Source organism: Alligator mississippiensis, chromosome 3, assembly GCF_030867095.1.
Source record: "Alligator mississippiensis isolate rAllMis1 chromosome 3, rAllMis1, whole genome shotgun sequence".
Taxonomy (NCBI): Eukaryota; Metazoa; Chordata; order Crocodylia; family Alligatoridae; genus Alligator; species Alligator mississippiensis.
In genome coordinates, this window is record NC_081826.1 from 37,043,586 (window position 1) to 37,059,386 (window position 15,801).

A 15,801-nucleotide genomic window follows, 5' to 3' on the forward strand; every position below is an offset into this window, starting at 1 on the left:
TCAGGAATGAGCAGGTCAGTGCAGGGGAACAATGCTCTGGCCACCACTTAGTGTGAGCCATGTTGAGTTATGTTGCTTTTCTTTTGTGTTAACATTTTTTCTCTAAGAGTAACAGGTCACGGCAAGCTCCCATGATGCTGGAGCTTTCTCTCAGTGTATCAAACCACCTGCAGTGACATCAAGGCATAGCCTGGGAACTATGATAAGTTAACACCTGAGTGGAAAGGGGTCTAGGGAAGGAGGAGCCCCACAAAAGATGCACCAAGGAGGGTGTCCCTGAGCCAGTAAAAACCACTGAGCAACATCACAGAGGTATGGATAACATCCAAAGTTGTAGCAGAAGAGTAGGCTGAGGGGCAGTCCACCCCCAGGTGGCAGGGTGAGGGCCTTTCGCACCAAGTTTGAAGGCGCTGGCTTTACTATTAAAAAAAAGACAAGTAGTGAGGATAAAGAGCTATTCATTCTTATTATCGGAGCAGTAGGAGTACTTTGTACAACCCAAGTCTCTGATTGTGGGAGTCATTGAAACATACTTTTCTCTTGCTCCCACACAAGTAATTCCTGTTAACAGGAGTGGTCCTCACAGAACGAGCCAACTATGTCTTAATGGGTTTCCAGCTTTTATACTTTGTGGGCTGCTTTGTGAGGGAGAGATCCTCTCATTAATTCCCACAGATTGTCCTGTCCCCTCCCCATGTTTCTCAACATAGTTCACTCTGAGGACAATCAGGAAGTGGTTAGCAGGTCACTGGATGGATGCCCATAGATTTTGGTTTAAGAACCATGCTACTAGGACAGCCTGTGTATATCAAGCTTATTATACAGATGAAAGTTCCTTAGAATCACTTCTTATTAATATACCAAGAATGCCTAAAACGCATGATAGAGAGAAATCCTACTGGCACTACATTATAATGCTTTCCAAGGGCAAAAATTCCTCATCCAGTTCCCGGGAACAACCTTTCAAGACATCAGCTCTGACAAGCTTCTTCCTGGAACCTTGTGATTTTGCTAAAGATCCTTCTAGAACAATGAACCCTTGCTATATCCAACAAGTACAAGGCTGGAAGGACAGACACTGTTATCAGCATCACTGTCCAAACCACCTCAAATCAGATGCCCAGAATATGTCAGCTTGGGAAGAGAATTACAAGGGAGTCCTTTGCCTCTTATTAGCCCCTTTCCTACTACTTGACCTGTGATAATGTAGGAGACTGGGTTGCAGGGTTCACAGTAGGCATAGTGTTCTCTAGCTGATGAACTGGTAATTGTTTACTCATTTTCCTGGTAGCCTATGTTCTCTGGAGAAGCCACCTTTGAATGGTGGAAGTGTTGAACCTTGACCTGCTATGGTCAGATTCTGAGAATTAAGGACTTTGGTTTCTGGACTTCAGTGTCCTGGAGGTAGTATTCCAGGAAGCCAGTTGTAACTGGACAAAGATAGGGAGAAAACTTCCAAACGTAGACTAGCAGCGCTTCTGAAGAGGCATGTTGCCAAGGCAGCATCGAGATTTGTACTACAGACATCAATTGTACACCTGCGCTATGACTATAAAGGAAGTCGCTCAACCAGGCATATCTTGTGTGACAACTTTGCAAAGGTTATTAAACAATGTTTTCAACTGGACTCTTAAAATTGCAGCATGTAGGCAGAGTAACACTGACTTCTCATTTACCATCCATCTTACCAATTTAGTTAACATTAGAGGACCAGATTCATTCCTGGTTTATGCCTGTATAAACCAGAGTGCACGGGGCCTCCTGTTTGAAAAAATCCACTGTGTGGGGTGGTTGAAACAGAAAGAGGATGGTGCTGCTTGCGGAAAAGGCTTAGCCCTGCAGCCAGGAAGTGCAGTAATTGAACACATTCTTTCTGCAGATGCTCTTATGGAGTTCTAAGTATAAATTAAAACTTCCTTTTCCAGGTATAACTTTGGAGGGAGTGTGGCAGTGGAAACAAGACTCTTTCCCTAGAAGTGGCTTCTTGGGATGCAAAGGTGTGACTTGGAAGCACAAACACAAATGGAGTCCTGCTAGTTGAGCCACTAAATCCTCCTGATTGCATTTGGAATGGTTATAAATAGAATCTAACATTTTGCAGTAGTGATACATGACAGTTAGAAAACCCAAGAGCTATGTGGAATCTGAATGTGAAAATCCCTTGCAAGATGCTTGGCAACTGGTCTAAATAATTTATTAACATTTTCCTGAAAATGCGTATTGATGACTTTTTGCTTCTTCCAATATGAAAATGTTTCACTCACATCTCAGGCTCTTGATTCAGTTCTATCCTCAGGCAGGAAATGCTTTCAGATGTTCTTATGCCTGGTAACTGCTATTCAATACTTGCAGGACCTTGTAACTAAAAGCTCTGTTTTTCCATAATGCCCAATAATGCAACTTTTGTCAAAAGTGAGTTAGGGGAAATCAATGACCTAGCCTGTCCTTATTACTTATTTGGTAATGTGTACACATACATGTTGGCTATTTAGGACCCTCCCAAGTTCCCTATCCTCCTCTGTCTTGCTGATAGCAAGTACAAGTTTCCCTTGATTTATGTGGGTTCTTTATATGCAAATTTGCTCTTATGCGATGAGCATATTTAGACCCATGATTCGTTATATGCAAGGTAAATTTGCTCTCATGCAATCAGCATAGACACCCCACCGCCCAAGCAGGTAAGTCTGTGTGGGGAGGGGAAAGGACCATGGCCCCACTCACCCCAGCCCCAGCTGCAGCAGCCCCAGGACTGGCCAGCTCCAGCTGCCTACAGCCACTGGTCTGCACCATGCTGCACCTGGGCTCCATTTGTCCCCACTCACTTCTGCTCCTGGGCTGCACCGTGCCCTGGTGCAGGCAGCTGGTGCCGGCTGCTCGTGGGGCCACTTCAGCATGGGTTGGGGTGAGTGCTGTGCCCCATGCCGCCCAGGGCTCTGCTTGTCTGCACTCATCCTAGCCCGTGCTGGAGTGGCCCCAGGAGCAGCTAACACCAGCTGCCTGCACCATGGCACGGAGCAGCCCAGCAGCAGAGGTGAGTGGGGATAAATGGAGCCCAGGCACAGGGGGAACAGGTGAAGCATGGTGCAGGCCAGCAGCTGCAGGTAGCTGGCACTGGCCGCTTCCCAGGCTACTGCAGCCAGGGGTGTGGTGAGTGCTGATCTGTTCCCTCTGCTAGGCTGCCTTGTGCAGCCCTGGGAGCAGCACCCCCCCCCCCCTTCCCTAGTCCTAGCCTCACTCCCTCCCTCCCTTACCGCCAGGGGAACCTATCCCTATTTGTTACGTTGTAAAGTGGGTTTGCTTTATTTAAATTCAATTTATGCGCCATTCTCCGGGAACGCATGTACAGCATAAGTCGAGGGAAACCTGTAGAGGGTTTAGCCATGTAGCCTCCTAAAGATGGGGGAAGCTGCTGAGGCAGTCATCACTGAAGAAACGGGGGCAATTCTTGCTGGTGCTGTAAAAAGCCTTCATTTTTTGAGGCCTGAATATGGGGAGCCATCTCTGTCCCACAAAGAATAGCAAAATAAGGACTACAGATGAATGAGGCACATGAGGGCTCTATCCCGTTGGCAAAAATACTAGAGAGGAGCAGAGATAGCATGTGGTGAGGGCTGGGAAGTTGGGGGCACGCTGAGGAGACCTATGCCTCTCCTCCCCAAAGAAGCTTGTAACACTAGAGCATGTGGACGTGTTTATGAAGAACAGACAGTTGGGGTGCATGGGACGAGAGCCATGTGGCCCACCAAGAAAAGGTTGAAGGGAAAGGGAAGCCTCCTTCACTCAGTGATGGCAGAGTGGGAAGTTTAGTGAGCTGATGCAGTGATTGTGAGGTCAGTGGTAGCACAATGCTTCTTTGGGCAGAGAGAGGGCAGTAGCCCATCAGCATTCTCTTGCTCTTGGCTGGAGTCCATTGGTGAATCCCTCCCAGAAGTTTTGTCTGCCTTACAGGGTCTTGTCATGTGTAAACATGGTTGGAAAGGCTTGAGTTAACTGACTCTAACGGTGGACAGTGTAGACAAGTTGTGTTTGGCAATGTGCCAGCCAGCCAATCATAGATAAAGCCTGTGGAGGACTCTCAGGGCTTTAGATTCACAAGTCCAACAAAATGCTGGTGTTATCCTTCTCTGGTGGAAACCAGGGTAGAAGACCTGGTGGCAGAAAGTTTGCCCAGAGCTGGGGAAGTTATGGCTCAAATTACTTAAAACCGCTCCTTAGTCAAAGGAGTCCTGATCTGTCTGGCATGGCCCGGAGAGGGTGCATAGCTGGCCATACAGGGGAATGTGCCTGTCATCTAGAACACGTACCAGGTCAGTGCATCCCTTTTGAGACCACCTGCCAGAGGTACCAAATGGTACCACAGTGCTTCAAGGAAGTTTATTGTCCAGTTGCTTTGTGTTCCCATTTTGTTCTACGAGCTGGATTTCTGACTAGACTATAAGGCACCATGCTGAGAGAGGTGCATGATGCACCCTTTCCTTTCACCAAGAATGGAGAAAGTAGTGCATGATGGAACAATTAGTTTGGTCAGGGATCACAGTCTCCAAAAGAGAAGGGCCTAAGGTACTCAAACCACAGCAGTCATGAGGCATCATGTCTGAGGCCAAGACATGAGCCACAGCTAGAGAGAATGACTATACTTCACAACCTGATTGGTTTCCAGAACCAGCAGACCCAGATAAAAGGATAAAAGGAAGCAGCCTAGAAGAGACATGTTGGCTGATCAATGCTGTACAAGCCTGGAGCTGTGCTTAGTCCGTGGCTGTCTTCAAGCCTTGCCTCCTAGCTGCTAGTACGGTTCCTGCATCTACCTAGTTCTCAGCTCTTGTCCTGATGTCTGACTTCTGACTGTGATTTTTGGATGTTGGCCCCTAATTTGGTCTGTGTCTTGGACACTCTGGCTCTTGACTATTGGCTTAGTTCCTGACTGTAGTCTCTGTTTCTCCTCTGACTTGGGTGCTTACTCTAACTGCCAATCCCCTGGGTCACCTAGACCTCAGTTGATTATACCCTGGCATCATTTTGACTGTACCACTTTTGCTTGCCTTCTGAGGAAAACAATTTTTTCAAGCTGTAGTTTATCCCCAGGGACATTAATAATAAGCATAAAGATAGACAGTACAAACTAGCAAACTGAATTATATAAATCCTTTTATCCATCATGCCCTGTAAATGTCTAAATGGACTAGATTAGTTTATTAATGTTATCGTATGAATGGAATTGGTTAGTTTATTAACTTTTCCCCCTTTTTGTAGCAAAGATAAAACAGATGATTGAGAAATTCTGGAGAACAGAGGACACAGGAGGTAAAGAATGAACATTGTAAAGGTGGTGTTTTTTCTCAGTAAAGTATTAAAAGAAATCATTACAGAAATGCAATGTTCATTTCTGGTGTCAACATTTCAAATGGAAACAGTTCAGAAAGGAGCTATAAAAATAATTTGAAGTCTGGAAAGGCTGCTTGATGGGGAGGAAGCTCAATCTATTTATCCTATGTAAGAGAAAGTTAAAGGATCACTTGATCACGTATATAGTGGGTACATTTTACACAGGACTCTTTACAGCTCAGTACAGCAAATTACCACACGTTAAGTGTCATGGTCTATACATACAGATGCTTACTGCGCAGTAATTTGCTCTAACTGTGAGTTAATTTGCTACTTGTAAATACAAGCAGCAAATTAACTCCTGAGTAGTTACTGCACAGTAACACACAAGTAGACACTGGCCAAGAGCAAATTTGCTCCTGGTCAGCCCCACCACCAGGGGGCCACCCTCAGCCTAGCCCCAGGGCCGTGGGGCTGGGAGCTTCTCCAGCCCCAGGGTTAGGGCAGCTCTTTGCCTGCCCAGCCCTTGGCCCTAAAAAGGATTCATGGATGCTGGGGCCCTAGGTCACCTGCAGCTAGCCTCTGGCTACTGCATTTCCCAGCAGAGGTTCCAGGCCAGCTGCAGCAGCCTGCCCAAACCCCAGCACTGGTCCCCCAGGACTCTGTCACCACACAGCTGCCAGGCCCACGCTGTTGTGCTGTGGACACCTGCCAGGCCTAGCAGCACCCTGTGCTATCTGCAGCCAGCCTCTGGCCACTGGGTCCCACTCCAGCTGGCCCCAGGCCATCTACAGCAGCCTGCTTGGACCCTGCTGCTGGTGCCTGGCATACCATTGCCATGTGCCTGCCTGTCCTGTGCCATGCCCCTGTGCTGGGCACTGCAGGCACCTGCCCAGGCCCACCAGTACCAGGACTGCCACATGGAGGCCCAGCAAGCCACCAAGGGAGTCATGTTGGCATCCTCCCTGATGCCACACATCACCTTCTGGGGCTGCAGCTGGTTCTAGGAGAAGACCACAGACCTCATCACACTGTGGGGCAAGGTTGAGGTCTTCAGCCAGTTTGTGTGGAGTGGGTACTCCAAAGTGCATATCTACAAGGGCCTGTCAGGCTGCATGCGGGAGCATAGGCAAAACTGGTTGGTATGCTAGTGCCACATAAAGGTCAAGGCCTTGCAGGTACAGTGGGTCACTGATACCAACCACAACAACTGGTTGGGGCTGCCCACAAGTCCATGCCCTTTATGCAGCAACTGAATGACATCCTCATTCCCCGGGACCCTGGCTTGAGCCATGCTGTGTACTTGAGCAGAGGGGGCCTGCCTGAGCCACTGCTGCGGCCTGGCACCCACAGTGTCACATTGCTGGGGAAGGACCCTTGGAGCACCAGGAGCATGTACCAGTGTGCTCCCTGTCCCTGGCCTCATCCAGCAGCACATGCTTTGCCAGCTCTGGGTGTACAACCCCACCCAGGAGGCCAGGCTGGCCATGGTATTGCCAGTCCTCAGCAGATCCAGCTCCCCACTGGAGGGGGCCTCTGCCCAGGCAGCCAGATGCCAGGCCCCTGTGCCCTAGGACACTGCCAGGAGCCACATGTCTTCACCACCAGTGGGGTCTGACTCAGACCACCAGGCATACCTGCCACCCCATCTGGTAAGCCCCATACTGGGAAGAGAGACCCTGCCCTTGCCCCTGGCCCTTGCCCTGCTCCCCTCCTCACCCTGCCCAGCCCAGCTGTGCTCCCCTGGCCCCAAGTTCCACTCCCCACAGCATGCAGGGAAACAGGAGGGAGTGCAAAACTTTATTGAGCAGCCTGGTCCCCCACAGCTGGGTGGGCACAGGCCTCTTACATGTTGAGGAACACATCAATGCCGACAGTGATGCTGTCCTTGCTTGCGAGGGCCAGGTACATGTAGTGCAGCCACAGATCACCGCACAGGTGGCAGTGGAAGTTGTGGGGCAAGGTGAGCTTGTCCTCTGCACCATTGAAGTTCAGGTCCTATGCTAGATTCACTGGTATGCCTAGGACACCATGGCAATCATCATAATCAGAGATTAGTGGGTTGGACACCCCTCAGTCCATGCAAACAGCTCCTTGTGGTATGCCCAGGACACTCTCAGTGTGGGTATGCTCAGGGCACAGAGCCAACACATGGAGGGTGGGGGTTGGCCCCAGGGCACCTCCCTAGACAGCACCCCTTGGGAGAAGGTGGGGGTGCCACCAGCTCTGCATCCCAGTCAGCTGGGAGCCCCTTGCCCCACAAGCCTGGGCACCATGGGCTTGGGAGAAGCACAGAAGACAGGCTGGCTTGCAGAAAGAGAAGGGGGGGGACAGTGGGTCTGAAGCCACAGCAGCAGGTGCTGCCAGGAGCCAGGCCTGTTCCAGCCTGGGGAGGGGGCAGGGGAGGCAGGCTGCCTACAGCCAGCACCCAGCAGCCCACCTGACCCTGCAAAATGAGCAGGGATGGGGGGGCTCATCTGGCAGCTGCCTGTGCCAGGGCCTGCCCAGCTAACTTACTGTGGTCTGTGGGCACTCGTGCACACACAACACCTGATCTGGGGCCAGGCTGCACACAGACGTCTGTTATGAGCATCTTATCTCAGAAATGTTGCAAACGCTCACAAACAGCCTGTAGCAGGGACCTGACCAAGGCGCATACTCAGCAGTATGCTTCGCTGGCGGGCTCGCAGCTGTTCCAGCAGGAAAGCAATGAACCCACAGGACAACCAGGTGATCCACTGCTTCCCCACCCCCAGGGTGAGGTGAGCGGCTGGTGGGGAAGAGGCTCACAGCTGGCCTCTTCCCCAAGCCAGAATGAGAGCTGGGAACCAGCCAGCAAAGCAGGCAGGTGGTGAGAACAGGCAACACCACCTAGGGCCTGGGTACCTCAGGTACAGTGAGGGTGTACCAGCGCCCCTTCAGGCAGCCAAAGGCACACTCCACCAGTGTGCAGGTCTGGCACAGGTACCAGTTGAAGTGTACCCAGTGGAGGTTCAGGTGGCCAGTGTAGGGCCACAAAAGCCAGGGAAGGAGTGGGTAGGTGAGATTCCCAATGAGATGGGGTGGGACCACTACCACACCCCAGCATGAAGTGTCCGCTCTCCATCAGGGTTGGCAGGGTGGAGTTGCAAAACATGTGGGTATTGTGAGCATTACCCGCCTAGCCAGCGTTCACACTGATGAAAGCGCTGTGGTTGTCGATGATGGTCTGGAGTATGATGGAGCGGAAAACCCACCAGCTGTAGTAGGGATAGTCACTGTGGGGTGAGCAGGTGACAGGGATGTGGGTCCTGTCCAGGGCTCCGGCACACCCTGGGTTTCACCCAGTGCAGACCCCCACCAACACCTGCAGGGGGTTGTGCTCCCAGAGCACAGTATGCCCCAGGACGTCCTGGATGCTGCCACAGACCTCTAGGACAGACTCCCTGGCAGTCACCTTACCAACTTTGAAGAGATGGCTGATGTAGTGGAGGCTGGCAAGTATGGCCAGCTTAGGCAGGGTGATGGCCAACTGGGTATCTATGGGGAAGGGTGGCCACATGGTGGTGCTCTGCTGCTCCAGGTGTGTGCAGAGCTGGTTGAGGAGCTCCTGGAAGGTGTCCCTGGTCATGCAAAAAGACTCCAGCCACTGCTTCTCATCCCAGGTGGTCTGGACAATGTATAGGCACCAGTCCTGGCTGGCCTGGCAGGCCCACAAGTGGTGGGATAGAGGCCCAGGAGCTCATGGATGGCACCAATGGTGACATCCAGGTGTATGTCATCAGCATCCATGCTGGAGTCCAGGCAGCAGCACAGAGTCTGAGTGGTAGCAGTGTGTTGGCAGGGGGCCTGGGACAGTGCAGTGAGCTAGGCCAGGCAGCCCTGCTTTTCAGCAGGGCCACCAGGGCCAAGACTGACTTGTGCCAGGTAACAGTCAGCATAGTGGGCCAACACAGCAAGCAGGGTGGCCAGCAGGAGCCCATGGCAGTGTACATTGCTCCCAGGGACTCAGGGTAGAGCAGCCATAGAGTGGTGAGCAGAGAATCTGGTAACAGCCACGGCATACTGGCACTGCCTTTCAGGCTGCTATGGGGCAGGAAGGCAGGTGGCCAGGGAGCAGGGCTAGCTTTTAAAGATGGCCGCCAGCCATAGGCCGGTGTGGCCTGAGCCTCCAGCTCCCCCTGGCTGCTGTAGGGGCCCGGTGCAGGACTGGAGGGGGGCAGGAGCAAACTGTTGCCATGAGCAGCAAATCTACTCCCAAATGGCCACATGTGTAGATGCCTACCATGGGTAGGTTTACTCCAAAGTAAATTACTCTGGAGTAAACCCATACAGGAGCATTTGCACATGTAGACATACCCAGTGAAGAAATAACTGATAGTGGATGGCTCTTCTGCAGAAAAGGATATAATGAGATTCAGCTGGAGCTCAGAAGATTCAGAGTAGAAATAAAGGTCAAGAATCAGCCAATAGAAATAATGCAAGTCGTACATGAGCATAAATAGCCATTGAAGCAATTTACCTATAGACATGGCAGTCTCCTTCACTTGAATCCGTTATGTCAAGACTGGATGTTTTTCTAAAAGATATCTGATAGCTTGAAGTGAAATTATGGATTTGATGTAGGAATTGTTTTTATGGATTATCATAACTATCCCTTCCCTTAAAATGTATGCAACTATGAAGCAAAGGCCATGACAATGTCTGGAGTTGCACTACCTATTAGGGTCTTTTATTACTTAACAGGTTGCCATAGTTCAGCATTTCTAAACAAGTTTTTATCATTGTGACCATATCACACTCAAAAGAAACCCTTCAAAATGAAGCTAAAGGACTGGCATTCACACAGTTTTGCAGTCCTATTTTTGTTCCTAAAGTGGTCAAAACAGATGCCACCAAATATTTAGAGGGTGGAGTCAAAACATGAATTGCTTGTACTATATCCAAGTAGTGTATGACTACTGCTGCTCTGAGTCCGCTGAGTCCTTTGTCACAGACTTAGAAGGCAAGGATAACACCTGCGGGGAGTTTCAATCTTCACAATGCTGTTGGGTCCTACAGTGTACATCACCTCATCTTCATCCACTCCTGGAGGCAAATTGATCTCCTTAGTAATGTTTTTATAGTTGTATTCCTTTCCTCTTAGGGTCCTATATTCCTCTTCATGTTCAGCTAATAATTTAACTTTCCCATCTTTCACCTTTACTGTAACATCCTCTGGGTCAAAACCTTTAACATCCATCAAAGCTAAAAGCTTATGATCATGGCATGAGCTCAACATCCTATTAATTCTTCTTCGCTCACTACAATAAATAAAAAAACACAAACAAGAATATCATCTTTCAGTTCAAGTGCTTAAAAAAAGATTAATGGAATAAACAGCATGAATAGGAACACATTTATCTGGGGACAAGGAAGTAAATATAAAATAAGAGAATCTATTCTCATATGTATACTGAAGCATGCTACTTGTGTCACCATCAATGAGTGTGCTGTTACCTTTGTAATCAAAGGGATTCCTTTGTGCAGTCTTAGAATGAGGAGGCTCTGAAGGGGAAGAGGTTCATGTCACCTTGGCATATCACTCTCCACCATCAAATGGCTATTTAAAATGAATTGCATTTTCTACTAAGTACTCTTGTTTCAATGATCTACGTACAGGTTTGGCAGTAAAAGAAAAGTGGCAGTAAAAAAAAAGTGCCTCCTTGCAATGCTCCTGGATGGAGGGTAACTGGGTCATTACAATTATTTCTTATTGAAATTATTTCTTACAGCAGGACTGTCCAACTTCTAGGCAGCCATAGGCTGCTTACCCCACAGGTTCCATCAAGGTGAGCTATGGTCACCTGGGGCCACCCACCCCATGGATGCCCTGCACCATGGTACTGTACCCATGACTACACTGCACACTTGCACCACTCCCCACCACTACACTGCGTGCCCATAACCCCCTTTACCACAGGCCCTCAACCTCCCCTGCTGTTTCACTGTGTAACCATTGCCTCACCATCAGCTCTTCTCACTACCACAATGCCCCATCCCTGGGGTGGGGGAAGGAAGCGACAGCCAGAGGTGGGAAGGAGAGCCCAGAGACTCTAGCTTCTAGTACCTGGGCAATGAGGAGAGAGGCAGCTGGGCAGGAGCCCCGGACCACAACTTAACTCCTTGCAGGACGCATGGTTTGGGCCATCAGTTGGACAGCCCTGTTGTACACTATGGAATAACCTCTAAGCATCTAGAAGAATGACTCTTGTTTGAACCATTTTCAAAATGCTCAGTAGAAGAGTCCAGCCTCAACTGTAACAGACAGAATGGGACATAAACTACCATCTTAAAAAGATATTTGTGATTGAGAGAATGCATAAATATTACATACATAGACAGGGCCAATAAGATGGTAATTTACTACCAGGGCCCTGGTAGATGTTACATGTATTGAGGGCTATATGTGAGTTTCCTACAACAAATGATAACCTGCCAAATGTTAAAGGAATTTGTCCCAAGATAGAGATGGCCAATCTACCACAAAAAATGGTAAAAACATTACAAAGAAGTTGCTGTTTGAAAGACAAATTTAACATGCGACTAGGTCTTAGACCCTCCACGATCCCACAGTGCTCTGCTCTCACTCTCTGACTCCATGAAAGGAGGGAGAGCAGATGATTCCTTGATAGCACACCCAACAAACTTCGTGGCACTACAAAAATAATGTCTATCAGGGTCTCTAGTCTCTTCCAACTCCAGGACTGTTAAAAGTGCTCTATGCCTCAAAACGTGTCCAACATCTTTTCCAACTATGCAGCTGGTCCAACAGAAGATATCTTTATTTTTCAAAAATCAACCCTTGCCTCTGTACATTTCCTGGAACATTATGGCTACAACAACACTCCAACCATACTATTTTTACTATATATGGTTAAGATAACTTTTCAAAACTTTGTGCTAAGTTGAATTATCTTTCTTGCTCCATGAGAACTCATGAGTTCTCTGCTTTTGCCTCCTTGGACATTCTTTCAAGTCACTTAGGAATGGGTGATCTTAGATGAATAAAAGTTGGGGAAAAGGACCATGGTGACTGGAAAGTTATAGCATCAATTTGATTATTTTAGACTGACAAGCTGAAATCCTTTTTATGAGTGACTTTAGATCAAAGCAGCATGAGCAGATACATGATGAAAATGAAGCCAATTTAATAAACAGTGTGGCAAGGCTTAACAATAAAGACCTAATACTCTGGAAAAATGTTTCAGTGGAACTGTTAGATCAGATCCTGAAGTCCTTTCTCTGTGTTTACTTTGGTAAAACTCCTGTTAACTTAATTGGTTCTTGCTTGAGTAAAGACTTCACAGTTTGACGCTACATACCAAATTCTAATTTTAATTATGGTAAAAATCCAGGATAATTTCACTAGTCAGCTCTGTGTCACCCTGTCCTATACACAGTCTGGAATAGGTTGTGTCTGAGTGGCAGCTACCACAATTAGAAAAGCTGTTACCTTTTAATAAGCTGAGAATGACCCCTAGGCTATTCTGTATTACTGGGGCTGATATAAAACTAACCCACAGTCTGGAAAGCCCAATGCTAGATTCAGTTTTATCCCTCTCCTCCAGCTTTCTTGCATCCAGTGGAAATTGAGCACAGTAGAGATTATGGGACAATATTAGGTCCTTAGTGCGTGCATCTACATGACACATTTTACTGCGAAGTATAGTTTACTGTGCAGTAAGCATGTATGTCTACACATGTACATGCTTACTGTGCAGTAAACCTCACTAATCGGGAGTAAATTTACTACCTGACTGGTAGCAAATCTGTTCACAGTCAGCCAGCCACCAGGGGCAGGAGATTGCTCCACCACCAGACCCCAGGTGAAGGCTGTGTCCCCTTGCCTCAGCAGCAGGGAGTTCCAAGCCCCCTGCTTCAATATCACAAGCAGGAGCTGGGAGATCCTTATCTCCCAGTGCCAGCTCCATAACCATGGGGCTGGTGCTGGGTGATCCTTATCTCCCAGTTCAAGCTCCGTGGTTGCAGGGCTCAGGCTGGGAGACTCTTATCTTCTAGCCCAAGCTCCACGGTCTTGGGGCTCAGGTTGGGAGACTCTTATCTCCCAGCACCAGCTCTGTGTTTGTGGGGCCAGCGCTGGGAGATCCTTATCCGTTACTGTGGAGCTGAGTCGGGAACAAGCTCCCCAGCCTGCTCCCCACCCAGCTCTGCACTCATGAAGCTAAGCAGGAAACAAGCTCTGCAGCCCCCGCCCCACAATCACAGAGCAGGGGCTGGGACCTGTCCTGGTCAGGGGCAGGTCCCAGCCCCATGCCCCAATAAGTGATCAGTGATCAAGGCACGGGGCTTGGAAAGAGGTGCAGGGGTGGGGCAGGTCCCAGCTCCTGACCCCACTGGCAGGTGGGGCAGGGGGCTGGGACCTGCTCTACCCCTGCCCTGCAGCTCTTTTCAAGTCCTGTCCTCAGTCAGGGAGCCAGGGCCAAGAGCTTCCTGCTGCCGGGGCAGGGGAACATTGTCCCTGCCCCGGCAGCAGACAGCCCCCTAGGAGCAGGGTGCAATGTCCCCGCTCCCTGCCAGCCCTTGAACTACCACACAGGAGGAGCCTGGAACTTCCCCTGGTGGCGGCAGGGGCCCATTGCAGGGCTGCAGGAAGCAGGAGCCATTTGCTGCCATTAGCAGCAAATCTACTCCTGCTTCCTTGCATGTGTGGACACCTGCCCAGGAGCATTTACTCACAAGTAGTTTATTCGCAAGTAAACTGATCCCGGATTAAATGCATGTGTAGATGCACCCAGTATGTAATGAAAGTATCAGATTTTAATTAGCAAATTTTAGGCTTCATCTCCAGGCCCAATATTTGACAGAAGTTAAGCAAACCATATTAAAATAACTTCTTTAATAAACACTATGAAAGAGATTCCCTCTCTTACTAATTATATTCTGCTTTGTTAACTAAGGATTTCTTACTTACTGATTGCTTTTTTATACTTCTGTAAAAGTAAGACGTTTGTAACATTTATCAGAGATTCAAGGATTCTACTGATACTAGAATAAATCTGAAGCTTCACTACAAACAGCAAAAATAACAATAAGTAAATTCCTCAACTCTTAATAGAGTTAACGTGGATTATACTGCTAGACTGATCTGTGGTTAAATCTGAGAGTCAATGGTTTGTCACTGAGTTTGAAACAGCCTTTAAGATATTGAATTTGTTGCTTTTGAGAGTTATTGTTATAAGTCCTGTTTCTTTCCCTAGTTGGATGTATGATATTTAACTTACAGGTGTTGCTGGGATAATTCTCACCGTACTTTCTAGACCATGTCCTTAGAGTGGTTTTCCAACTTTACAGTTCCTACTCATTTCTCAGCTGATCTCTGTTATTCTAGTTATTACACCGCTAATATTATATTTATCCAAATCCATCCTGACTCAGAATTTAGCTGTCAATTTTTTTCCCCACAATCCTGTTTAAAGGCTACTCAGCAGCTCAGTTACCTGGCCAGTTCTCGCTCTGCCTCTAGTTTTGCTTTAATGGCCCTTCTCTCCCAAACTGTGAGGCATGATGGTTGACAGTTCCAGTCACACAGGCTGTGGGGGTACGGATGTAATTCACAGAGGCAATGAGGATGTAGGTGTACACTGCACAGGCAGTGAGGATGTACGTAGGTACACAGGTAACGTGAATGCAGATCCATCAGTCTCATCTGTCTCTTCATTTCTCTGTCTGCCTTCCTCAGATCTCGCCTGGCATCTTCCAAAAAGCGACTGCACAAAGACATCTTAAAACTTTAAACCATATTAGCATACGAGTACAACTTCTGATTGTTTGCACTCGTGGGGAAAAAATTGTCTTGCAAGCGCTCTGGCCAGAAGTTGCTTTAAAAACAAACTGCAGATGCTTTGGCTGAGTTCCAGCAGGCATTTTATGACATCACCTGCCTGCAACTGTGTCACAATTCTGTAGTTGTCATGGGAACTGCAATCAGTGGTGATTTCCCAGAGAGCTATTAAATGCAAAACACTACATTGATGAAGCATTCTGGCTGGTATTTTGTGCACACACAACTTAGGAAATTCAATTTATGGTTTCCCCAGCAACTGTAACTCCCCCTTGCCCACGTATGTTATTTTGTGTCCCTGTGTGTGGTGTCTATATTTACTATATGCTTTGATAATGTGTGCGCAAAATATCAACATTATAGATATCAAAGAAACAGAAATATGGCTTTATTGATTATTTTAAGATTTCCATCACAATATTGCATTAGTTTAGTTATAGTTTACAAACTTTTTTTTTAGCACATACTGCAGATGGGTGAAAGCTGGATGAGCAGGTGCAACTGCTCTGTCCTTAGTCAGGCAAAACTGAAGTCTTTCCTCTTTTTTGACTCAATATTGACTCAGGCAAAATTCCTTCTGACTTAACTGTCTTCAGAGGAAACACTGCTTCAGTAATGAGCAAGTTAAAAATATGTTCCTGGCAGACTATTTT

At 48.0% G+C, this 15,801-nt stretch overlaps 1 protein-coding gene across 1 annotated transcript; it reads right to left on the reverse strand.

The window, feature by feature from the left end:
* Positions 1-10,015: 10,015 nt before the first annotated feature.
* ODF1 (outer dense fiber of sperm tails 1) lies at positions 10,016-15,212 on the reverse strand. The gene is made up of 2 exons (XM_006277325.3): positions 14,805-15,212; positions 10,016-10,607 (listed from the first exon to the last, which is right to left on the reverse strand). Exons 1-2 carry the CDS (start codon positions 15,086-15,088, stop codon positions 10,295-10,297), a joined length of 597 nt encoding a protein of 198 aa, XP_006277387.1. The 5' UTR covers positions 15,089-15,212; the 3' UTR covers positions 10,016-10,294.
* Between the last annotated feature and the right edge of the window lie 589 nt (positions 15,213-15,801).

What these genes read in the sequence shown, in the direction of transcription:
- ODF1 (XM_006277325.3), bottom strand. Translation starts at nt 15,088, where the DNA reads ATGTCTTTGTGCAGTCGCTTTTTGGAAGATGCCAGGCGAGATCTGAGG. An exon ending in GCAGAGCGAGAACTGGCCAG is followed by an intron (nt 10,608 to 14,804) that starts GTAACTGAGCTG and finishes TATTTATTGTAG; the next exon opens with TGAGCGAAGAAGAATTAATA.